Genomic DNA, 20,035 nt, shown 5'->3' with positions numbered 1-20,035 from the left:
GCATCCCTGAGCACCCTCACTGGCTGGTCCTGCCAGCCCCCTGGCTAGGACCACATGCCCACCTGGGCCCTGGGTTCCCCAGTCTGGGCTTCGCTGTCCTGCTCCAGCCTTCTGCTCTGGAGCCAAGACCCACCCGCCACCTTGCTGCCCTCCCGGCTCCAGGTGGGTCACAGGGAGGGCTGGCTCGCACGGCTGCGTCCCGGGCCCCGATGGGCCCTGGGGGGCTCCCGCCTCTGTGGCCTGATCTCTTGGAGGAGGCGAGGGCCGCCCCTTGCAGGCCATGAGAATGTGGCTCCTTCCGTCATCCGTAGCTGGTCAAGCTGTGCAGTGGCATGATCGAGGCTGGCAAGGCCTATGTCACGACCAACAGGCTCTTCGTGAGTGGTGTTCGAGACCTGTCCCAGCAGTGCCAGGGCGACACCGTCATCTCGGTGAGGGGGCGGCTGATCTCTGACCTCTAGACAGGGGTGGCACAGGCAGGCAGCCCCTTGACTGTGCCCAGGCCCTGGGAACAGGTGGGCATCTGTGCTGGGCCGCAGGGGTTGGCGGCTCGGATACCTGTGGGTGGAGGTGCCAGCCACCCTGGGAACACAGCTGTCTCATCTGAGCAAGGGGTCTCCCCTGCCCCTCCTCCCCCTAGGAATGTCTGCAGAGGTTTGGAGACAGCCTGCAGGAGATGGTCAACTACCACATGGTAAGCCCTGGCCACAGTGCGGTGATGTATGGGGGCCTGTCCAAGGGCACATCCCTCTGGCTTCCCATCCCAGGCGCCCCCTCCCTCCCCCCCCCCCCCCCCCCCCCCCCCCGCCGGCTCCCCGCAGGCCCCGCCCAGCCTGGAACGGCTGTCAGCTGGCTCAGAGGGAGCTGAGCTGGCGGGCTGCTGGGAAGCCACATTCCTATTCTTCCAGTCTGTGGGGGTGGGGGGAACATCACTGAGGTGCTCTGCTGTGTCCCAGGTGAGGCCAGGCAGTGGGGAGGTTATTTGGATCCTGGGGGGTGGGAGGAGGTGGCAGCATAGTCGAGGCCTGAGGGCAATGGGGTCTCAGAGGCTGGTCCAGGGTCCCCCAGTTGAGCAGGGGTCTCTGGCCAGGCGGCAGAAGTATCTCCTAGGCTGACCCCACGTCCCCTGGTTAACTGCCAATCTCATTGCTACCCAGGCTGGGTCTGGTGACCTCAAGCCCCTCAGAGCCCCCAGCACAGGACACACAGAATAGGGCCCAAGGCACATGTGGGTGGTCAGACCCTGGCTTGGGAACCAGATCCCAGACTAAACAAGGAGCCCCACCCCCGCAGGGGAAGTTTAGAAATAAACCAGCTCAGGATAGCTCATTCTGCACTGTCTGTCAGTCTGTCTGTTCCCATTTAGGGCCCAGCCCTCCTCCCATGTTGGGAGGGATCTGACTATGGGTCTGGTCAGCGCTGTAGGGACCCCTGACCTGTTCCTAGGTCGAGTCCCTTGGAAGCTCTGGGCTCTAATCCTGTTCTTTCTCCTGTAGGCCTGGCCATCCTTGAGGTGGCCTCCCAGGGCCGGGAGGCCGTGTCTTGTGTATGCCTGCCCTGAGTTGGCATGGGGTGGTGCTCTGGTCTCTAGTCTGGCTGAGAGCCCAGTGGGGGAGATGGGCAGGTGGGCACAGCTGTGGCCTCTGGGCATCAACCCAGGCCTGGGGCCACGCCCAGTCCCCTGGACCCTGTGAGGCTGGCTCTGGGGGGGCAAACAGCTGGAGCCCAAGCAGGGCTGGGCGGGGCTTTCCCTGGTCCTCATCTGCAGTGACAGGGGCTTGGTCCCTGGAGCCCTAACCCCACCGCCCCCACCTTGGCCCACAGATCCTGTTTGACCAGGCCCAGAGGTCTGTGCGGCAGCAACTGCACAACTTCGTCAAAGAGTGAGTGGCCCCCAGAGCCCTGTGGGAGGCCTGGCCTCTGCTGGCCCTGGGAGGGGCTGGTGGTGGCACCTGTGGTAGCACAGGGAGCAGGTACAGCTACGCCTGATTGGGAGGGGGGATCCTGGGGCCTGCCTTCAAGACTGTGGGTGGGGGACTCGGCAGGAGCCAAGGCTTGGAGGCAGGACAGGCCTGGGGTCAAGGAAACAGTGCCTGGAGGGCAGGGTGAGGGGTCAAGGTGCACACAGGGTAGCCAGGAGGGCCTCAGGCAAGGAGTGAGGGTGGGCTATGGAAGGCATTAAGGTTGTGGGAGGGGTGGGGGCTGCACTGAGGCCTGACCTCTATGCCTCATGTGCGGTTGGGGTGCCTGTGGCACCCCCAGGTGAAGTTGTAGAATTGAATCTGAGTTTGAGTCTGGGGTCCAGGGTGAGGCAGAGGGTCTCCCTAGGCTGGACTGGTCCTGGGAGTGAGGTGATAAAGGGCAGGGGGAGGCCCTGGATCATGGGACGGGCCCTGGTGGGAGAGGAGGAAGAGGAGGAGGAGAATAGGGGAGGGGAGAGAAGGAGGAGGAGGAGGAGAGCCGTAGCGGGGGGGGCATGGGGTGCTGGGACTGGCAGGTGGGGAAGGGAGGCCCTGCCTGGGGGCACAGAGTGGGCACAAGTAGAGGGAGAGCATTTCACGGACGTGGGAGATCCTACATGCACCCCTCCCAAGACCCTGGCCTGACACCTGCTGGCCCTCAGGGACGTGCGGAAATTCAAGGAGACCAAGAAACAGTTTGACAAAGTTCGGGAGGACATGGAGCTGTCCCTCGTGAGGAATGCCCAGGCCCCACGGCACCGGCCCCACGAGGTGGAGGAGGCCACAGGTGCCTTGACCCTCACCCGGAAGTGTTTCCGTCACCTGGCACTAGACTATGTGCTCCAGGTTAGCGGCTGGGCACAGAGCAGTTGTGGCCTGGAAGGGGGTGGAGGCCGCTCTGTATTCCGACAGACAGACAGACAGACAGACAGACAGAGCTGTTGCTCGGAGGGGCCCCTCTGCCTCCAGAAAACCCGAGGTGCCAGATCTTGGGAACGGACAGGGTGGCGGGGTGCCCAGGCAAGGGTGGGCCGGGGACAGGGGTGGGGCTGAGGCCTTGAAGATCTTGCGGAGGGGGCCTTGGAAGGCCTGGGAGCAGGTCTGAGAATTTCTGGCTTTGCCCGTGGGAGGAACCCACGGTCCTGACGTGGGGAGGGACTCCTTGACCACGGGAGGGTGAGGCTGGCACAAGTGCAGGGAGCTGAAGATGAGCTGGGGGTCTCAGGGAACCACAAGCAAGCCTGAGAGGACTCTGCGGTAAGGGACAGTCCATGGGCTGCCTCGTCCCTGACACCCTTCACCCGTTCACCCCTCCCCTTGCAGATCAACGTACTCCAGGCCAAGAAGAAGTTTGAGATCTTGGATTCTGTGAGTGACTGGTTGGTAGGGGTGGGGGGGCATTGGCCTTGAGTACAGGCCGTGAGGTGCAGGGGATGTGAGTGCACCTGCTGGGCCCCTGGGGGCTTGGTCCCACCTGTGCCCCCCCGCCCCTGCCTACAGATGCTGTCCTTCATGCACGCCCAGCACAGCTTCTTCCAGCAGGGCTATAGCCTGCTGCACCAGCTGGACCCCTACATGAAGAAGCTGGCAGCCGAGGTGAGCCCGCGGGGTGGGGCGAGACCCAAGACCCGGGTCTCAGGAAGAATGTTCATGCCCCTCCCTGGTGCCCCTCCCCCACAGCTAGACCAGCTGGTGATCGACTCGGCAGTGGAAAAGCGTGAGATGGAGCGAAAGCATGCTGCCATCCAGCAGCGGGTGAGGCCCTGCACCCCCTGACCTCCGTGCATGGAAGGGGGACCCCAAGAAGCCAGTACCCCTCTCCCCCAGGCCTGCCCACGCTGCTTCGCTTACAAATGTGTGCTCAGAAGGAGAGGTCTCTGTTTTTTTTTTTTTTTAATTTTTTTTAACATTTATTTATTTGTTTGTTTGTTTATTTATTTATTTATTTATTTATTTTTAAACGTTTATTTATTTTTGGGACAGAGAGAGACAGAGCATGAACGGGGGAGGGGCAGAGAGAGAGGGAGACACAGAATCGGAAACAGGCTCCAGGCTCTGAGCCATCAGCCCAGAGCCCGACGCGGGGCTCGAACTCACGGACCGCGAGATCGTGACCTGGCTGAAGTCGGACGCTTAACCGACTGCGCCACCCAGGCGCCCCATAACGTTTATTTATTTTTGAGAGATAGAGACAGAGCACGAGTGGGGGAGGGGCAGAGAGAGGGAGACACAGAATCCGAGGCAGGCTCCAGGCTCCGAGCTGCCAGCACAGAACCTGACACAGGGCTTGAACTCACGAACCCGTGAGATCATGACCTGAGCTGAAGTCGGATGCTTAACGACTGAGCTGACTGAGCTGCCCACTCTCTTCAGAGAGGTCTCCATTCTTAGGAGCCTCAAACGGCAGAGTAGAAGGGGCATCGGTCACTTAGGGGTCACTTAGAGGCCAGGCCTGGGTGGGCAGGGGAGCCAGCCCATCCGGGTTCCAGATGCTGGGGCTGGGGCTAGAGCGGGGACCCGGGGTTTCCTTCCTTTGAGGCCAGTGGTGGTCTCTGAGGCCTCAGTTGCTGGCTCTTGCCCAGACAGCCCCAGGGTAGAGGTGGGCTGCAGGTAGGAGTGACTGTTCCCAGACCACTGGGAGCCCACTCATCGGCTCTCTCTCCCTCTTTGCACCCCCTCCTGCTCCTGGCCCCCTCAGACGCTGCTGCAGGTGAGTGGGAGTGCCCTGGGGGAGGGAATGGGGGGGGGAGCAGTTGAGCAGGCAGGGCGGGGCCTCTGCCCTCCCCCGCCCTGCAGAGCTTCAGCACCAAGGACACCTCACTTTGCTGCGAGCATGCAGCGGCGGCTGGCACCAGCGGGGACTTGGGCTGAGCTGGACTGCATCCCCCGCGGGAACAGCAGCAGCTGTCCCTTTCTGCCCCCACTCAGCCAGGGGAGCAGGTGGCCGGGCCTCCTCTCCTGCCGCCGGACACACAGGACAACGCCCAGTGTCTCCTCAGTCTCTGTGAATGGAGCTCTCTGTCAGGCTGGCTGGAGCAGGCCCAGCTGGCAACATGAATGGGGGACTCAGGATGGGGGCAGGAAGCTTCCTTCCTGATCTCAGAGCCCGCTGGCCCCACAAGGCTGGGGGTGTGGGCTGGGGCCCTCAGCTGTAGTGTGAGGCGTCTGCCCTCAGTGGGGTTTCAGGGTGAAGGTCCGTGCTGGGGTCAGAGGAGTGCCCCACCTCAGCGTTGGCTCTGGGGGAGCCTGGCAGGGCAGCAGTGTCCTCGCAGCCAGGCCGGGCACTCACTGGGGGCTGGGCTCCAACCACCCCCAGGACTTCTCCTACGATGAGCCCAAAGTGGAGTTTGATGTGGACGCGCCCAGCGGTGTGGTGATGGAGGGCTACCTCTTCAAGAGGGCCAGTAATGCCTTCAAGACGTGGAACCGGTGAGGGAGGGGCCTGCTCAGGGGGTCTGTGGGGTTAGACAGGGGACTGGCCCTGCCTGACCCCCTCCTGGCCCATCCACCTGCCCAGGCGCTGGTTCTCCATCCAGAACAGCCAGCTGGTCTACCAGAAGAAACTCAAGGTGCGCTTCAGGGCTGCTGGGGCTGGGTCAGTGACAGCCGGGCCCCTCCCCGCCTGGACCCCGGGGTGGGCTGGGCGGCGGGGGTTGCACAGGGTTGAGGACACTGAGCCTGAATGGGCCGCCCGAGGGCAGAGACCACCTGGGTCTCAGATGGTCTGTGTCTCTAAAATGGAACGATAAATGGGTGGTCAGTGCAGGGCCAGGCCTGCGTGCTGAGCGCAAGGGCCCTGGTGGTGCTGCCCGCAGGACGTGCTCACCGTGGTGGTGGATGACCTCCGTCTGTGCTCCGTGAAGCCATGTGAGGACATCGAACGGAGGTTCTGTTTTGAGGTCGTGTCACCCACCAAGTGAGGAGGCCCAACCCGGGGTGGGGTGGGGGAGGGAGCCCTTCCGCCCACCCGGCCTGATGGTCCCCTTCCCCTAGGAGCTGCATGCTGCAGGCCGACTCAGAGAAGCTGCGGCAGGCCTGGGTTCAAGCTGTGCAGGCCAGCATCGCCTCTGCCTACCGGGAGAGCCCGGACAGCTGCTACAGTGAGGTGCGGCCCTCTCGGGACCCTCCACGTGTGTGCACACGTGCCTGCATGCTGCAGAGAGGCAGCCCCTGCAGGCTGCATGCAAGCGTGCATGTGAGTGTGAGCACGTGCTCATGCACACGTAGGTGTGCGCGTCGTGTGTACGTGCGTGTGAGTATGCGTGCACACACGGACACGCAGGCTTACGCTTCAGGCGTCCTAGCCTGTGCCGGCATCTCTGGGTGGCGGGGGAGAGGGGGCCCACCGGGGTGATCGAGGCTGGAACTCCTGAAGGCTGAGTGGCCCCTCACACCATCCCCAGAGGCTGGACCGCACGGCGTCTCCGTCCACGAGCAGCATCGACTCTGCTACGGACTCGCGGGAGCGCAGCGTCAAGGGCGAGAGCGTGCTGCAGCGTGTGCAGAACGTGGCTGGCAATAGCCAGTGTGGGGACTGTGGCCAGCCGGATCCCCGCTGGGCCAGCATCAACCTGGGGGTGCTGCTCTGCATCGAGTGCTCTGGCATCCACAGGTGCGCCCACTGGGTGGGCAGGGGCTGAGGTGCTGGGGTAGAGCCACGCCCTGACTCACCCCTGCCTCCTCACCTCCCAGGAGCCTGGGTGTCCACTGCTCCAAGGTGCGGTCCCTGACCCTGGACTCATGGGAGCCAGAGCTGCTGAAGGTATGTATGGAGGCCACCTCAGACCGTTGGCAGGGGGTGGTGGCTGCAGGAGCCGGGTCTGCAAGCCTGGGGGTGGGGGTGAGAAGGAGGGGCGTGACCTGGGGCTGATGCTGCACACCCCTTCTCCTGCTAGCTGATGTGTGAGCTTGGAAACAGCACCGTGAACCAGATCTACGAGGCTCAGTGTGAGGGGCCAGGTGGCAGGAAGCCCACAGCCAGCAGCCCTAGGTGAGGTTGGGTGGGGGGCAGCCTAGACGGGGCCAGGTCAGCCCCCACCCACGCGGTGCAGCCTCACGGCCATCCCTGGTGCAGGCAGGACAAGGAGGCCTGGATCAAGGACAAGTATGTGGAAAAGAAGTTCCTGCGGAAGCCACCGTCGGCACCAGCCCGGGACGTCCCCCGGCCCTGGAGGGCGCAAAAGTGCCAGCGCCACCACAGCTCCCCCCGGGTCCCTGCTGCCCGCCGCAAGGTCCGGCTGGAGCCCATCCTGCCCTCTGTGGCTGCTCTGTCCTCAGGTGCCAGCAGGCTGCTCCCTTAGCTCATGTGCCCACGCAGAGTTGGGGACGGGCTCCAGCAGGGAGGAGGAGGGAGGCAGGGACTACCAGCATGACTTGGGCACCCCACCTCGCCTTGGGTCTCAGTCTCCCCACCTCCCCGCAGCAGGTGCTGTGGAGCGCAAGTTCCGGAGGGACTCTCTCTTCTGCCCGGATGAGCTGGACTCCCTCTTCTCCTACTTCGATGCTGGAGCTGCTGCAGCCGGTCCACGGAGTAAGTGCCGTGAGGGCCCTGGCCCCTGTCACCCGACTCCCCTCAGTGAGGCCAGCAGAGCAGGGCCAGGCATGCTCATCTTGAGGTGGATGAGTGTGGACAGCCTTAGCCATGTGCTCGGAGACCAGAGGGACAGGCGTTTTTTGCAGGAAGGAATGGGCTGGGGCTGGGGAGAATTTAGGGGTCAAGCAGGGATAAGGTTGAGATAGCATCTCAAGGGTCTGGGGTTACTTGGCCACCCACTTGGAGACCAAGGTCCTGATCCTCGAGAGTGATGTGTATGAATTGTGTGCGCGGTGCGCACATTGGAGTGTATGTGGGCGTGTGGCTGGATGTGCGCATAGGCATATAGGTACGTGTGTGTGTGCGCGCGCGCATGTGCATGCTGGGGGCCTGGACAGCTGTGTGCTGGAGCCAGCCCGTGAGAGAACTGTGCACCCTTCCCAGCCCCTCTTGGAGTTGGGGGCCACATGCTACAAGCAGGGTTTCCCGCCAAGGGCTTCCTGTTAACGATTTACCAGCACCCAGTAGTCTGGAGCACTTGTAGAGCCTTTCTGGGCAGTGTAGGCAGAAGGCGTGGACCCAGGCCAAGAACAGACAGGGGTGCTGGGGGTGACAAGAGCGTGCCCTCAGGCGGCAGAGGGCGCTGCCTCACCATTCCTAAGCCTGGGGCTGCCCTTGGGTAAGCCAGCTGAGATTTCACTCAGCATAGTTGGGGAGGGGGAGAGGAGGTGGGGGTGTCCCAGGGCTTGGCAAAGACCCCTTGCTGCACAGTGACCTCCCAGGGTGCACTCAGCACAGACAGGGCTGAATATCCTCTGTGCATGGTCATGCTTCCGCCCATCCATCCTGCCAGGGCTGACCTGCTGGGGGGTGGGGGGTGGCTTCCCCTGGAGTTGTGCTCTCTGATGCGTTACTTTGGCTCCTTTGAGCCCTTCCTTGGTTTTCTCCCCTCCCCACCCCACCCCCCATCCTAGGCAGGGCTCCCCTCCCCTCGTGGCAGCAGATCCTGTCCCTGGAGGATGGATGGGGCTTCCAGCCTTCCCACAGGGCTCCAGCTGGAGTCAGGAGCTCTAAGGACCCCCTCTGTCCCCGGACCCCGCAGGTCTGAGCAGCGACAGTGGCTTAGGAGGCAGCTCTGATGGCAGCTCTGACGTTCTAGCCTTTGGCGGAGGCTCTGTTGTGGACAGCGTCACTGAGGAGGGTGGGTGTGCCCCCTCCCCCCCCTCCCCACCCCACCCCCCCCCCCCCCCCCGTCCCCGCCCCGGCCCTCCCCAGCCGCACCCCTGGCCTGGTCACAGCCCCTGACCGCAGCACCTCTCCCCGTAGAGGGTGCAGAGTCAGAGGAGTCCAGCGGGGAGGCGGATGGAGAAGCAGAGTCCTGGGGCCTGGCGGACGTGCGCGAGCTGCACCCTGGTCTACTGGCGCACCGAGCGGCGCGAACCCGAGACCTCCGAGCGCTGGCCATGGCGCTGGCGCACGGGGCAGAGGTCAACTGGGCCGACGCGGAGGACGAGGGCAAGACGCCTTTGGTGCAGGCTGTGCTGGGGGTGAGCAGGCGCAGGGGGGTGGCACAGGGCACAGGTGCATCTTCAGAGCCCGCTTTCTTCTGGCGCCCACACAAGGGCCCCTTGTGCCCGTGCCCCGCCCCCCCCCAGATCAGAGAGGAGCCATTTCCTCAGCTTAACCTGACTGTACTCGGCTCCCCAGGGCTCCTTGATTGTCTGTGAATTCCTTCTGCAAAACGGAGCAGATGTGAACCAAAGAGACAGCCGGGGCAGGGCGCCGCTGCACCATGCCACACTCCTGGGACGCACGGGGTGAGTCTCTGGCGCCCCTCCTGCCCGCCCAGGGAAGGGGGGCTGGAGCCACCTCCTCCCGCCCCTGGCCAGCCCCGACCCGTCCCCTCCACCCTTCTTCAGTCAGGTCTGCCTGTTCTTGAAGCGGGGGGCCGACCAGCACGCCTTGGACCACAAGCAGCAGGACCCACTGAGCATCGCGATCCAGGAGGCAAACGCGGACATCGTCACTTTGTGAGCGCTGACGGGGCCGTCGGGGGTGGGGCGCGAAGGCTGGGGGCTCTGGGGGAAGGAGCGCGTCCCGCTCTCGCCCTCCCCGCCCCTCCACACCTCACGCCGCCGCGCCTCCCCCAGGCTCCGGCTGGCCCGCATGGCTGAGGAGATGCGAGAGGCGGAGGCGCCCCCGGGCCAGCCGGGCCCCCTGGCGGGCAGCAGCCCCACGGAGCTCCAGTACCGCAGGTGCATCCAGGAGTTCATCAGCCTCCACCTGGAGGAGAGCTAGGGCGGCCAGGCCCCTGCCCTGCCCGGGACGCCCCGGCCATTCCCTGGAGCCCCAGCTGCCTGCTCTGCCCTCCCGGGAGCTGCCCGACCCCCAGGGCCGTGAGAGGGACCCCAGCACGGGGTCTTCTGAAGCCCCACGTTTCCCCCTGGGAGGTGCTGCATCATTTGATGCCCCTCGCCGCACCCGGGGACCCTCCGTCTTCAGGTGGCCCCTTCCTCGGGAGCCCGGGTCGCTCATGTCACAAACCACTCTCAAGGCCCCGTGTCACCTTGTGCCCCTCAGAACCACCCTCCCTCCCCCGCTCTGGGGCCGGTGTCACCTCGTGCCCCCACCTTTACTGCCATGGAACACTGACCTGCTAGTTGGGTCCCTCCTACACACCCCCAGAGCCCCTCTGCTAGGCCTTGGGGCTGGTGGCTGGCCACCAGCGCCTTTCAAGGGCAGAAGGGGACAGCCCATCCAGGGAATCAACCCGTGTACCTCACTTAGTGACCGGCATCCAGGCTGGGCTTCTCGGGTGCTGGGGGGGGGGGGGTGGGCTGTGGCCTGGGGCCTCAGCCCTGGCTGGACGCGGGCGTCCCGAGGCCATGTGGCTGGCCACGCAGGCCCCAGTCCTGGGCAGCCCAAGACCTGTCTCTGCCTCCTCCAGAGGCGCTTGGCCCAGAGCCGGTGCATAAAGGACTTTGGCACTTTCCGCCCCTGCACCTGACATTCTTTGTCACAGACCGAGCGGATTTTCTACAACGATCTCTTTCTCACTTTGTCTTGTGTCTTTTCTCTGTGGACTCTTGAGGGCCACCTGGACGGGCCCGGCTCTGCCTGCTGCTGGGGGGGGGGGGGGCTCCTGCAGCTCTGTTCTGCCCCTCACCTGCCTCGCTCCTCTAGCTGGGCCCTTGGATGGGCCCAGGGGTCCCTCAGCTCACTCCCCAGGGCCCACCAAGGTGTTCACTCTGCATTCCCCTTTCCTGGAGCCCTGGGGCAGTGGCTGGGCCTCTCCCCAACTTACATCCTTGGTCAGGCCAAGGCCAGTTGGCCGGTCACTATGCAAAAACTGTCCAGGGAGGCTCCATTGGCGGCAAGGTGGGTGCTGACTAAGTGCCCTCCCATCTCCCTTGCCTGTTGGCCGTGACCCCTACAGAGCAGAATTAACTCCCTCCTTTCTCCCTGCTTGAGCTCTGCCCCCACCTCCCACCCCACCACCTGCATCAGGGCCTCGGGCTGGCAGGACCCGCCCCCTGCTCCAGATCACAGTTAATAAACTGCTGCTTGCACCCCTGCCTGTCATTGGCTCACCCGCCTCACTCCACTCTGTCTCAGCTGGGGAGGGGGTGTCTCCGGGTCACCTGCCTTCTCCAAGGGGTGGCCCTGAGTGGGGTAGCACCAGTGCCCCCAAAGGACACAGTAAGTCAGAACCCAGCCTCTGCCTGCTGGGGACCTGCTGGGGACCTGTGGCCTCTTTGATGGAAACCGACTCCCAACACCAACAGGCCCCATTCCCTGGGCCCTCCGCCTTTCTCTGGCCTGGACTGTGGCCCCTGCAGGGAGTAGGAGTGGATGCAAAGCGGTGGGGGTGATCTGGGTCTGGTCTTGTCTCCTGGGCAAGCCCTGGCTCTGCAAGCTAGCTGTGGGCACAGCTGCCCTCCTGCCCCCTGACCCCCACAGCATGTCTGTGGCTCTGAGGGGTGTGGTGGTGCAGCCTGGGGGTTCCAGCTTACTCAGGAAGGGTGACTGGGGAGGTGCACACACTCGGCCACCAGGTGAGATCACAAGTTTTATTACAAAGCAGCCCAAGGTCACCAAGGTTACCTTGGCCTGGCCCTACCCTTCCTTCCACCTGTCCTGAGTTAAGGAAGGCTCTGCCTGATGCCCGCACACACCTACACATAGGTGTAGACAGATATGTTGGCACACTCAGAAGCACACGTACGTTTTTACATGACAGTGACACCAAACACAGGCACACTCCCATGTGGAGGTACCCCCCACCCCCTTGCATGCACACACTCACGGGTACGTACAGACTAGACGCAGGGATCCAGAGTGGTGGGGACACTCCCCTCCCCCCTGCCTGGGCCTCCTTGAGTGAGGCCACCCCTGGGCCACCACTGGGCTGATGAGAGGGCCCAATGGGCTGGGCACCCTGGTGCCTGCCTGCCTGCCTGTGGGCTCCGTGCTGCTGCTTTCCTGGGCCCTGGGCTTGGCTTGGGTGCCTGGTGGTGGCTCCGTGGGGCTGGTCTGGTTCACTCTGGGCAGCCAGGAGAGCCCACCGCTCCCATATTCCTCAGGGTCAGAACAAGCTCAGACTGGTTCAGGTGTCAGGAGGCTGGGGCTCTCACTTGGCCTAACTCTTCAGCAAAGATTCCTGCCACAGCTCCCAGAAGCGGCATGGGAGAAGAGGCCAGCAGGGCCCCCCAAATGATTAACATCGTTCCTGCAGTCAGTGGGCAACTGGCTGGCCTCCGGCTTGGCGTGGGATGCCACTGTGGCTGCCCCTGTCTGGGACCCCTGAGTTCTGCGGAGCCGGCGGCAGCCCAGTAGCAGTGTGAGGGCTACGGCATCGAGCAGCAGCTCCAACAGCTCCAGGACAGAGAGGACAGATGAGCCGAACCACAGGCTCCAGAGGCTGCCCATGGCTGAGAGCAGCTCGGGCACCTGCAGGCATCAGTGGGCTGTGAGCAGGTGCACAGGGCTGCGCCATGGCCGGGCCCCAGGGGGTCTGACCAGGGCTGGTCCTGCCCCCACCACAGCTCTTGGTTCCTGGCTGGCTCACCGAGTAAACGGGTGTCTCCTCCACTGTTCGGTAGTTGAGCTCCTGGTAGAAGATGTTCACCTTGGCCATGTTGCTCCTGGGGCAAGGCACAGGTGTGAGGGGCAGGGCTCCTCCTTGGGGCCCAGAAGGGCAAGGCTGTCAGGGGGAGGGGCCCGGGCGAGACCTCTGGAGGAGGAGGAGTGCACCCACCTGAGGCTTGGGCTTGGGCTCTTGCTCTGGCTTGAGCTCCTGCGGCCTGGCTTGCCCAGCACAGCCAGGATCCAGTCCTGCACACAGAAGCCTCGTTGTGGCCACTGCTCCTCCCAGCCCTCAGGGTGCTGTGGGGCAGGGGTAAGAGCAGGGGTACAGCCTGGTCCAGGGTGGGCTCTTTGGGACCTGTGAGGCCCACCAGCTTGTCAGCCCCTCACCCCACCCCTTCAGCGGACTCACAGCTGACTTGGAGGAAGGCCACCTCGAGGTCCCGGCAGAGAGCTTGTAGGAAGACTCCCTAGGAGAGGCAGATCCCCATAACACTCCTGCTGTCGTGCTATGGCAGTGACCCCTGACCCTGAACCCCAACACTTGCCACTCACCTGCAGGACCTGGGGCAGCGGGAGGCACAAGGAAGTCGGTGTGTCCCCAGGTCCCTGTAGAGGCGGTAGAAGCAGTGGCCTGCAGAGGTGGGGGGGGGGGGGTGTCACAGATGAACCCATCACCCCGACCCAGGGTGGCGTGGAGGAGAGCTTTCTAGGTTGACCAGGCCTGACCTCCTTCCACCCCCAGGGGAGGGCGTGGCGGAGGGGGGCGTGGCGGAGGGGGCGTGGCGGAGCGGGCGGAAAGGGGCGGGGTGGAACGGACTGGGCGGGGCAGGGCGGAGTGGGGCGGGGAGGAGCGGGCAGGGCGGAACGGGGCGGGGCGGACGCGAGCGGGCGGGGCGGAACGGGGCGGGGCGGAACGGGGCGGAGTGGAACGGGCGGGTGTGGGGGAGGAGCGGGCAGGGCGGGACGGAGGGGGCAAGGCGGAACGGAGCGGAATGGGGCGGGGCGGGCGCGAGCGGGGCGGGGCGGAACGGGGCGGGGCGGGTCTCACCCCAGGCTGGGTGCCGGGAGTAGCTGCAGTACTGGGCCCCTGCCGGCAGAGGGTAGAAGTAGTAGCCGCAGGAGCAGGTCTCCACCATGAGCTGCTGGAAACAGGATACCAGGCAGGCCTGGGGGGACAGCAGGGGACACGGGCTGAAGGTTCCAGAGGCAACCATCCCTCCGCCAGAGCGTGCAGGAGGTCCTGGCTCAGCTCCTTCTCAGCAGCGCACCTGCCTTCCCTGGGCCTTCCTCCATCACCCCCTCCCCCCTTCCCCCAGCCCTCCCCGCCTCTCCCTATTTCGTCCCCCCCCCCCCCAACTTCCTCTCCTGACCGTCCTCTCCCCCGGCCTCCCCTGGGTCCTCCCTGAGACGCTCCCTTCCTCCCACCCCATGGCCCCAGACTCACCTGCAGGGTATAGGAGGCATTGTACAGCAGCTGCCCACCCACACCCTCCACACCGTGGGTGCAGTGACTATAGGGGCTCCCCAGCCGGCGCACCTCGTCCTGGGGGAGGGAGAACGCTACAGTCCCACTCTTGTCCCGGCCCTTGAGGCCCCAGGGTTGGGCAGGCAAGTGGGGAGTGGGGGGACGGGGCGCACCCACCTCTCGGATGCCGATGGTGGTCTCGGTCCCTGGCCGGATGCTGAAACCCTGGTGCTCCAGGAAAGGTGTGTGGTCACGTTCATGAATCATGACTTTGATGCCAGCCTCCGTGGACAGCAGCGGGAGGTGGTCCTGCTGCTCAGTCCTGAGGACCAGGCTGATTCCTGGGGGAAGAAGCGGGGTGAGGCCAGGCTGGCCAGGATGCCTTCTCCCCCACTCCGCCTGCGGCTGGCACTCACCATGGGTGATGCCTGGGCGCTGCGCAGCCCAGACACCATTGAAGGTATAGCAGCTGCCATAGGTGGGGTGGTGGAATGTCTGGAAGTGCCTGGAGCCGGGAGCCACACTCAGACCAGCACCCTCCTCTGACCCATGACCCCACTGCATGTGGCCTGAGGGACTCTGACCTGCGTCATCTCTGGAGGAAACTCAGGGGTGGCACCCATATCTGCAGGGTGGAGTGAGGGGAGCAGCCACCCGCCCGCCCCACCCCTACTCACCGGGCCTGGCAGTCCCGGCCGTCGAATTGGCAAGAGAAGACAAAGTGGCCACCGTGGCTCTGGTGGCTGTCCTCGTGGGCAGCGGGCAGCAGGGCCAAGATGCTCACGTAGTGGAAGCGGTACCATTCTTGGGCGGCTGTCACACCTGACGAGAAGGCCCGGTAGAAGCAGTCTCCGCCTGTGCTGTTACACTGAGGGGCATGGGGTCAGCACAGCACAGCCTCCCTGCCTGCCCACGCCCAATGCAGAGCCCTGCAGAATGACGGCTTGCCAGGACCTTTCAGGCCTAGGGACACTCACCAGTCTGAAACCCACTCTGCTCTGGCCACCTGGGTGGCTCAGCCTCTGCAGACGGACGCTGTGGTCCAGGTAGAAGGCAGGCCGTGGGCCCTGGTCGTCGGCAAAGGGGACATCCCCGTCCTCGCTGAAGTTGAATTTGTAGAGAGAGCGGATGTTCTCCCGGGCGAACCGATCGAGTGCCTGCAGATGGTGGCGGACTGAGCTCGGCCTGGCGGGTGGAGAGGTCAGGGTGAGGGAGAGGGGTGAGCTGAGCCAGGGCCACCCCCTAAAGTCCCCCGCATCAGTCACGGGATACCGCTGGGGACAGCGGCCTCGCCCCATCCTCGGGAAGCCTGAGCTTCAAACTGGGCTGCAGAGTGAGGTCAGCACCCCCCCCCCCCCCGCCCCCAGCCTGGCCTGGAGCCCGTGGTGTGCACTCCACCAACCTTCCGGCACAGCCACTGCTCCCCCCCTCTTTGCCCCCTCTGCCTCCCCACCTGGAATGTTATCCTGCTCTCTTCTCCGGTACCCCCCGACCCGAACCCTTGCTCCAGGCGGCCCAGCACCTGGGTGTCTGGGTGACACTGACCACTGCAAGCTCCAACTGGCTCTTCCTTGTCTGGTACCCGTCCCACCCCCCACTCCCCAACCAGAGGCTCAGGGTTCCTGAGCCAGTGGAGCTTCCACTGTGACCACGCCTGGGGAGACACCCGCGGGCTGCAGAGGTGAGGAGTCAGGAACCCTCACCTGTGTGGGTTCATGTCACACAGAGTGACCGACGGGAAGAGCTTTCGCTCCGAGTGCACGGACACGGTCATGATGACCGGGTAGCTCCAGTACTGCTCAAAGAGGAGCCCAAACTGCCAGTCGAGTGCACCCAGGGCACCCAGGAACAGCAGCCCCCAGGATGCCGTCTTGAGGCGGTTCTGGCTGGAGCAGACGAGGCGGATGGCGCCATGGATGGTGGCGTTGGTGCAGAAGAAGGTGAACAGCTCCCGGAAGGAGGTGTGCAGCTCCACGAGCCCCTCCCCTTGCCCCTCCTCGTCCTCGGGCTGAGGTGGCGGTGGCAGCTGGGCATCATGGGACTCTGGGGAGCCACCGGATGCCTGGGCCATAGCTCCTGCCTGCGCCCAAGAAGCAAGCTTTGGTGTGGCCCCTGCCTGGTGCCTGGCCTGACTCCCACTCAGGCCTCCTCACCCCAGGTTGGGAGGACTTCCATTCTCTGTCCCCGGGAACTCTAGGGACAGTTGTGTCCCTCGGCCGCCTATGGCACAGCCCAGCCTGCTGATGCTTGAAAGAGGTCCCTATCAGAGGCTCGGGACCAGTCCTGCAGCCTTCCCCCCCCAACCCCTGGCCAGGCACCAGGCGGCCTCCTCAGGCATGCCTCATCGCAGCCAGAGCTGGGTCTGGCTGGTGGGGATGGGGACAGTGGAGGGTATGGTGTCTAAGCCCTGCCTGAAACTGTTTGCAGGCTGGCTTGAGGCTGGGTGGGTCTCTGCTACTGTCCCCCAAGTGGGGCAGGGGCCTCTGGGGGAGGGGCAGGCCAGGTGGCCTGTTTGTCTGGGTTGTGTCCTTGGCCCAGAGCCAATGTGGAAAGTCTGGGGCCCTGGAAAGACCAAATTCTGGGCCCCAACGGCCTCTACCAACCCTCAGTGGCCAGTACGGCCACATTTGATTGGGACGGACAGAAGCAGGCTGCTCGGCCACGTCTGGGCCAAGGGTCAGGCCTGAGTGTCGCTCAGTGCCGTGGGCCCACGGCAAGGCGTCATCTACCAAGTTGTGTCCCCAGCGAAGCCCTGTTTGTGGACCTTGGGCTTCAGGAAGAGCAGGCAGGGGTCAGTGGGCCAGCCAGTGGTGGGGACCTGAGGGCCCCAGAGAAGGAGAGCCACAGACCAGGGCCCCCAGACCCCCAGTTCCTCCGGCACACAGGGACGTGGGACCCTGATTAGGCCAGGCCTGTGAGCCCTGAACATGTGCTGAGTCACCGCATGGGCTTCCGGTGGACTCTCCACATTGTCCGCATCTTGATCTGAATCACTAGGCCTTCTTGCACCCAGGGTATGGCCTCCTGAGCTCTGGCCCCCTCCTGAGGCACCTGGGGAGGGGGCTGAGCCAGGGGCAGCGGATAAGCATCTGCCAGCACACGCCCGGCCCGGTACACCCAAACAGGCTGCTCCCGTGAGCTCCGGGAACCTGCATGTTGGAGCAGGCTGTAGGTACGGCTTCGCAGGGCCATAGGTACAGGTGCGGGTAGGTTGGCCTCCCTTCCCAGCTTCAGGTTTGCGGGCCTCCCTCGTGCCTGGCCAGGAGCAGGTACCGGCACAGGGTGCTAATGGTGGCTCTCACATGCACAGAGCTCCGCTTACATGCGTGTCCCCCATGATCAGAGCGGGCCTTCACGGGTGAGGTAGGAGCCTCAGCAGTGTGTTATAGGTTAGGCAAGAGGAGCTCCAGAAGGTTCTCTCTGAATCCAGGAACCATGTTTACCCTCCCCCACACATGTAGCCCAGACCAGCCCCCTTTTGCCCCAGCTGGGGCTATCAGGGCAGGAAAAGGGGAAGCCCTGAAGATGGGGATCTGGAGGACCAGTGAGAGCCCCCAGGGCTTCCTGAGATAGGGGCAGGGTCCAGCCACCTGGGAAGAGGGCCCCGGATGCACTGGGGTGAACGTGGGCACTCGGGATCCGAGAAGCCTCGAGCCAGACACAGCAGGAGCAGGGGCGACGGCCCCTTCGGACACACTTGCACACGCACGTGTGTGTGCAAATACACGTTCTCCTGTCACACGCACCAAGCCCTCAGTGGGGACTACACGACCCTCATCTCTCGCCCCTTGTGCATGCTGGTGCTCCAGGTGACACGTGGGACACAGCGCCCTCCACTTCAGGCTAGAGAGACCCCCAGAGAAGACCTTCCCTCCCTGCCCCGGCATGGGCACATCAGGTGCCCCTGGGTACCTTGAAGCTGGAGCCTTCCTGTGCAGGTGCCTCCATTCTCCCGTGGTGGGTGGCCTGATGACAACGCTGTAGTGGGTAACAAGGCAAAGTGGGATGTGGCCCGACACTGGCCAGGCAGCCTCCTATTTATAACAGGCTGGCTGGGTGTGGGGTGAGGCGGGGAGGGGCCTGGCTGGCAGGGGCAGGCACACCCACTCTGGACCTGGAAGGGGAAGCCATGAGGGCAGGGATGGGGGTCCTCCCCCTGGGTGAGCCTTTCTTGCCCAGAGCCTTGGGCGCCAGGCCTAGGGGTAAAGGGCTCTTGGAGGGAGAGGAGCCCCCCCTGGATGGCTGCCCTGCCTCTCTCTGAGCAGACCTTCCCCTCCCCCAGCTCCTGATGCTCAGATCTCTCTTGGGTCAGACACCTGACTCCCAGCAGACCCTGCAGTGCCCTGGCCCCTCGCCTGTCTGCCCGCTTGCCTCCTGACGGGCCCGGGAGGGGTGCCTGCTCCCCACCGCCTGCCTGGCTCACACTGCGAGCACCGACTACAGGTATTTGTGGCCAAGGGGCACTGGGCAGGGGCCTCCGCTCCCAGAACTCAGGTGTCTAGGGCCAGCCGCCCAGCTGCCGGGACAGGCTCTAATTGTGGGAACAACCCAGGGCCTGCGTGTGGAGATAGCACCTGGTGGCCTGTGGCACACAGTTCATCCTTCCTACCATATAACATGGCCACCGCTGACCACACCACATGCTAAGACAACACGCCTCCCACGAAGATGAGACACCACGTGTCTTGGCCACATATGCGCTGAGACCACATGCTGACAACACACACCACACTCAAGGCCAAATCACACGGTCTGGGGGGGGGTTGAAGTCCTTGGCCTCATTGTCGTTGTGTGAGGCCGGACGGTGCACCAGAGGCAGGACAACCCAGGACACCCCACCCCTCTGGCCCAGCTGGGGGGAGGGGGCGTCTAGCATGTCCCCAGGATGACCCAGAGGCCTCACCGTCCCAAGCGACCAGATCCTCAGCCTGATCCCGGGTTTGAGGGCGTAGCTCAGGCCCCACTGCCCCCTCCCCAGGACAGGCTCTACACCCTGCCCCCAATGGGTGCTGAGGCCCTCGGCGGGGATGAAGGAGGGAGCCCCACTTCCAATAGGCCCTGCTGGGACGCCTGGGCTCTGAGGAGGGGTGGGGTCATCAGCCTTGTGGCTTTGGAAGGAGGCAGATGGCCACTGGTGATGCCTAGAGAGGGAAGTCATGCCTTCACGCCTGGGGAGAGCAGGCCTTGGACTCACGCGGGTGTGGGTACAAATCACATCTCTGTCACTTACTGTGGGGCTTTGCCCAAATTACTCAACCTCTCTGAGCCCATTTCCTCAAGTGCAGAATGGGCCTTTGTTTCCTCTTCCTGCACAAGGCTCAGAGGTGGGACCAGCTGATATCACTGGTCCCTCCCCAAGCATCATAGCCCCTAACCTCAGCACGGGCCTGGGGTGTCTCAGGCCTCTGCCACCATGCAAGCAATTTCCCTTCATGGGGTAGGCGATGTTACCAAGGGGGTGGGGCACACACTGTCCTGCGGGAGGCCTCCTAGCAGCACGGGAAGGTCCCAGGTGCTCTGGAATGAGAACAGGGGTAACCTGTGGCTCAGGAGGCTGAAGAAACGAGCCTCCAGGAAGGACGGCCCTGGAGGCCCTGGCTCAGGTCTGGCCAGAGTCCCTGCCAGCCAAGGGCAGCGTGGAGGGAGCTCGGAGGGAGCCCCTGCGTTCCTGTGGGAGACAGAGCCCTGGCCAGGGACAGAGGCACGCCTGTGCCGATCGATGCCCAGTGCCCTGAAGGACTCGAGTCGAGTGCCCCGAGGAAGCTCAGTGCCCTGAGCTCATCCAGGCAGAAGGCACAAACCTTCCTTCCCTCCTCCTGGGGAAACACCTTGAGGACTGCCAAGGGGCCAGCAGAAGGTGCCAGGGCCAAGGCTCAGCAACCAGTGGGGAGGGGAGGAGGCCACCCCAGAGCCCACCTCTGAGAGGCCAGAGAGGACACAGAGACTGCATCTAGTGGCCGTGAGGCCAGCAGCCCCGCCTCTCTTCCG

At 64.2% G+C, this 20,035-nt stretch overlaps 2 protein-coding genes across 4 annotated transcripts in view; one reads left to right on the top strand and one right to left on the bottom strand.

Annotated features, from left to right (window-relative positions):
- Positions 1-9,792, top strand: part of ACAP3 (ArfGAP with coiled-coil, ankyrin repeat and PH domains 3) — a 14,650-nt gene extending 4,858 nt beyond the window's left edge. The window contains exons 3-24 of one of the 2 annotated variants that reach the window (XM_027060758.2): positions 312-431; positions 641-694; positions 1,825-1,883; positions 2,624-2,807; positions 3,285-3,329; positions 3,462-3,557; positions 3,642-3,716; positions 4,660-4,671; positions 5,278-5,390; positions 5,479-5,530; positions 5,777-5,877; positions 5,955-6,066; positions 6,365-6,573; positions 6,654-6,723; positions 6,857-6,951; positions 7,036-7,238; positions 7,387-7,491; positions 8,597-8,695; positions 8,821-9,041; positions 9,202-9,311; positions 9,414-9,524; positions 9,645-9,792. In XM_027060758.2, the coding sequence (XP_026916559.1) occupies positions 312-431; positions 641-694; positions 1,825-1,883; positions 2,624-2,807; positions 3,285-3,329; positions 3,462-3,557; positions 3,642-3,716; positions 4,660-4,671; positions 5,278-5,390; positions 5,479-5,530; positions 5,777-5,877; positions 5,955-6,066; positions 6,365-6,573; positions 6,654-6,723; positions 6,857-6,951; positions 7,036-7,238; positions 7,387-7,491; positions 8,597-8,695; positions 8,821-9,041; positions 9,202-9,311; positions 9,414-9,524; positions 9,645-9,792 (2,394 nt within the window). Of the gene's footprint in view, positions 1-311; positions 432-640; positions 695-1,824; positions 1,884-2,623; positions 2,808-3,284; positions 3,330-3,461; positions 3,558-3,641; positions 3,717-4,659; positions 4,672-5,277; positions 5,391-5,478; positions 5,531-5,776; positions 5,878-5,954; positions 6,067-6,364; positions 6,574-6,653; positions 6,724-6,856; positions 6,952-7,035; positions 7,239-7,383; positions 7,492-8,596; positions 8,696-8,820; positions 9,042-9,201; positions 9,312-9,413; positions 9,525-9,644 lie in introns of both variants that reach the window. The other variant, XM_027060755.2, reaches the window with a different exon arrangement.
- SCNN1D (sodium channel epithelial 1 subunit delta) lies at positions 4,150-20,035 on the bottom strand. 2 transcript variants are annotated; one of them, XM_027060763.2, is made up of 16 exons: positions 17,960-20,035; positions 15,751-16,127; positions 15,025-15,232; positions 14,725-14,915; positions 14,464-14,552; positions 14,225-14,388; positions 14,027-14,125; positions 13,631-13,748; positions 13,135-13,213; positions 12,992-13,049; positions 12,752-12,879; positions 12,563-12,638; positions 7,374-12,444; positions 5,185-6,789; positions 4,783-4,963; positions 4,150-4,686 (listed from the first exon to the last, which is right to left on the bottom strand). In XM_027060763.2, the coding sequence occupies exons 1-13, from the start codon at positions 17,993-17,995 to the stop codon at positions 12,142-12,144; spliced, it is 1,926 nt and encodes a 641-aa protein (XP_026916564.2). In that variant the 5' UTR covers positions 17,996-20,035; the 3' UTR covers positions 4,150-4,686; positions 4,783-4,963; positions 5,185-6,789; positions 7,374-12,141. The 2 variants fall into 2 exon arrangements, with proteins under 2 accessions (XP_026916564.2, XP_053061232.1); XM_053205257.1 differs by having other exon boundaries at positions 14,225-14,552.

This window comes from Acinonyx jubatus, chromosome C1 (assembly GCF_027475565.1).
Source record: "Acinonyx jubatus isolate Ajub_Pintada_27869175 chromosome C1, VMU_Ajub_asm_v1.0, whole genome shotgun sequence".
Classification (NCBI taxonomy): domain Eukaryota; kingdom Metazoa; phylum Chordata; class Mammalia; order Carnivora; family Felidae; genus Acinonyx; species Acinonyx jubatus.
The sequence above is the reverse complement of the archived record's forward strand: the minus strand, read 5'-3'. Positions and strand labels throughout refer to the sequence as shown.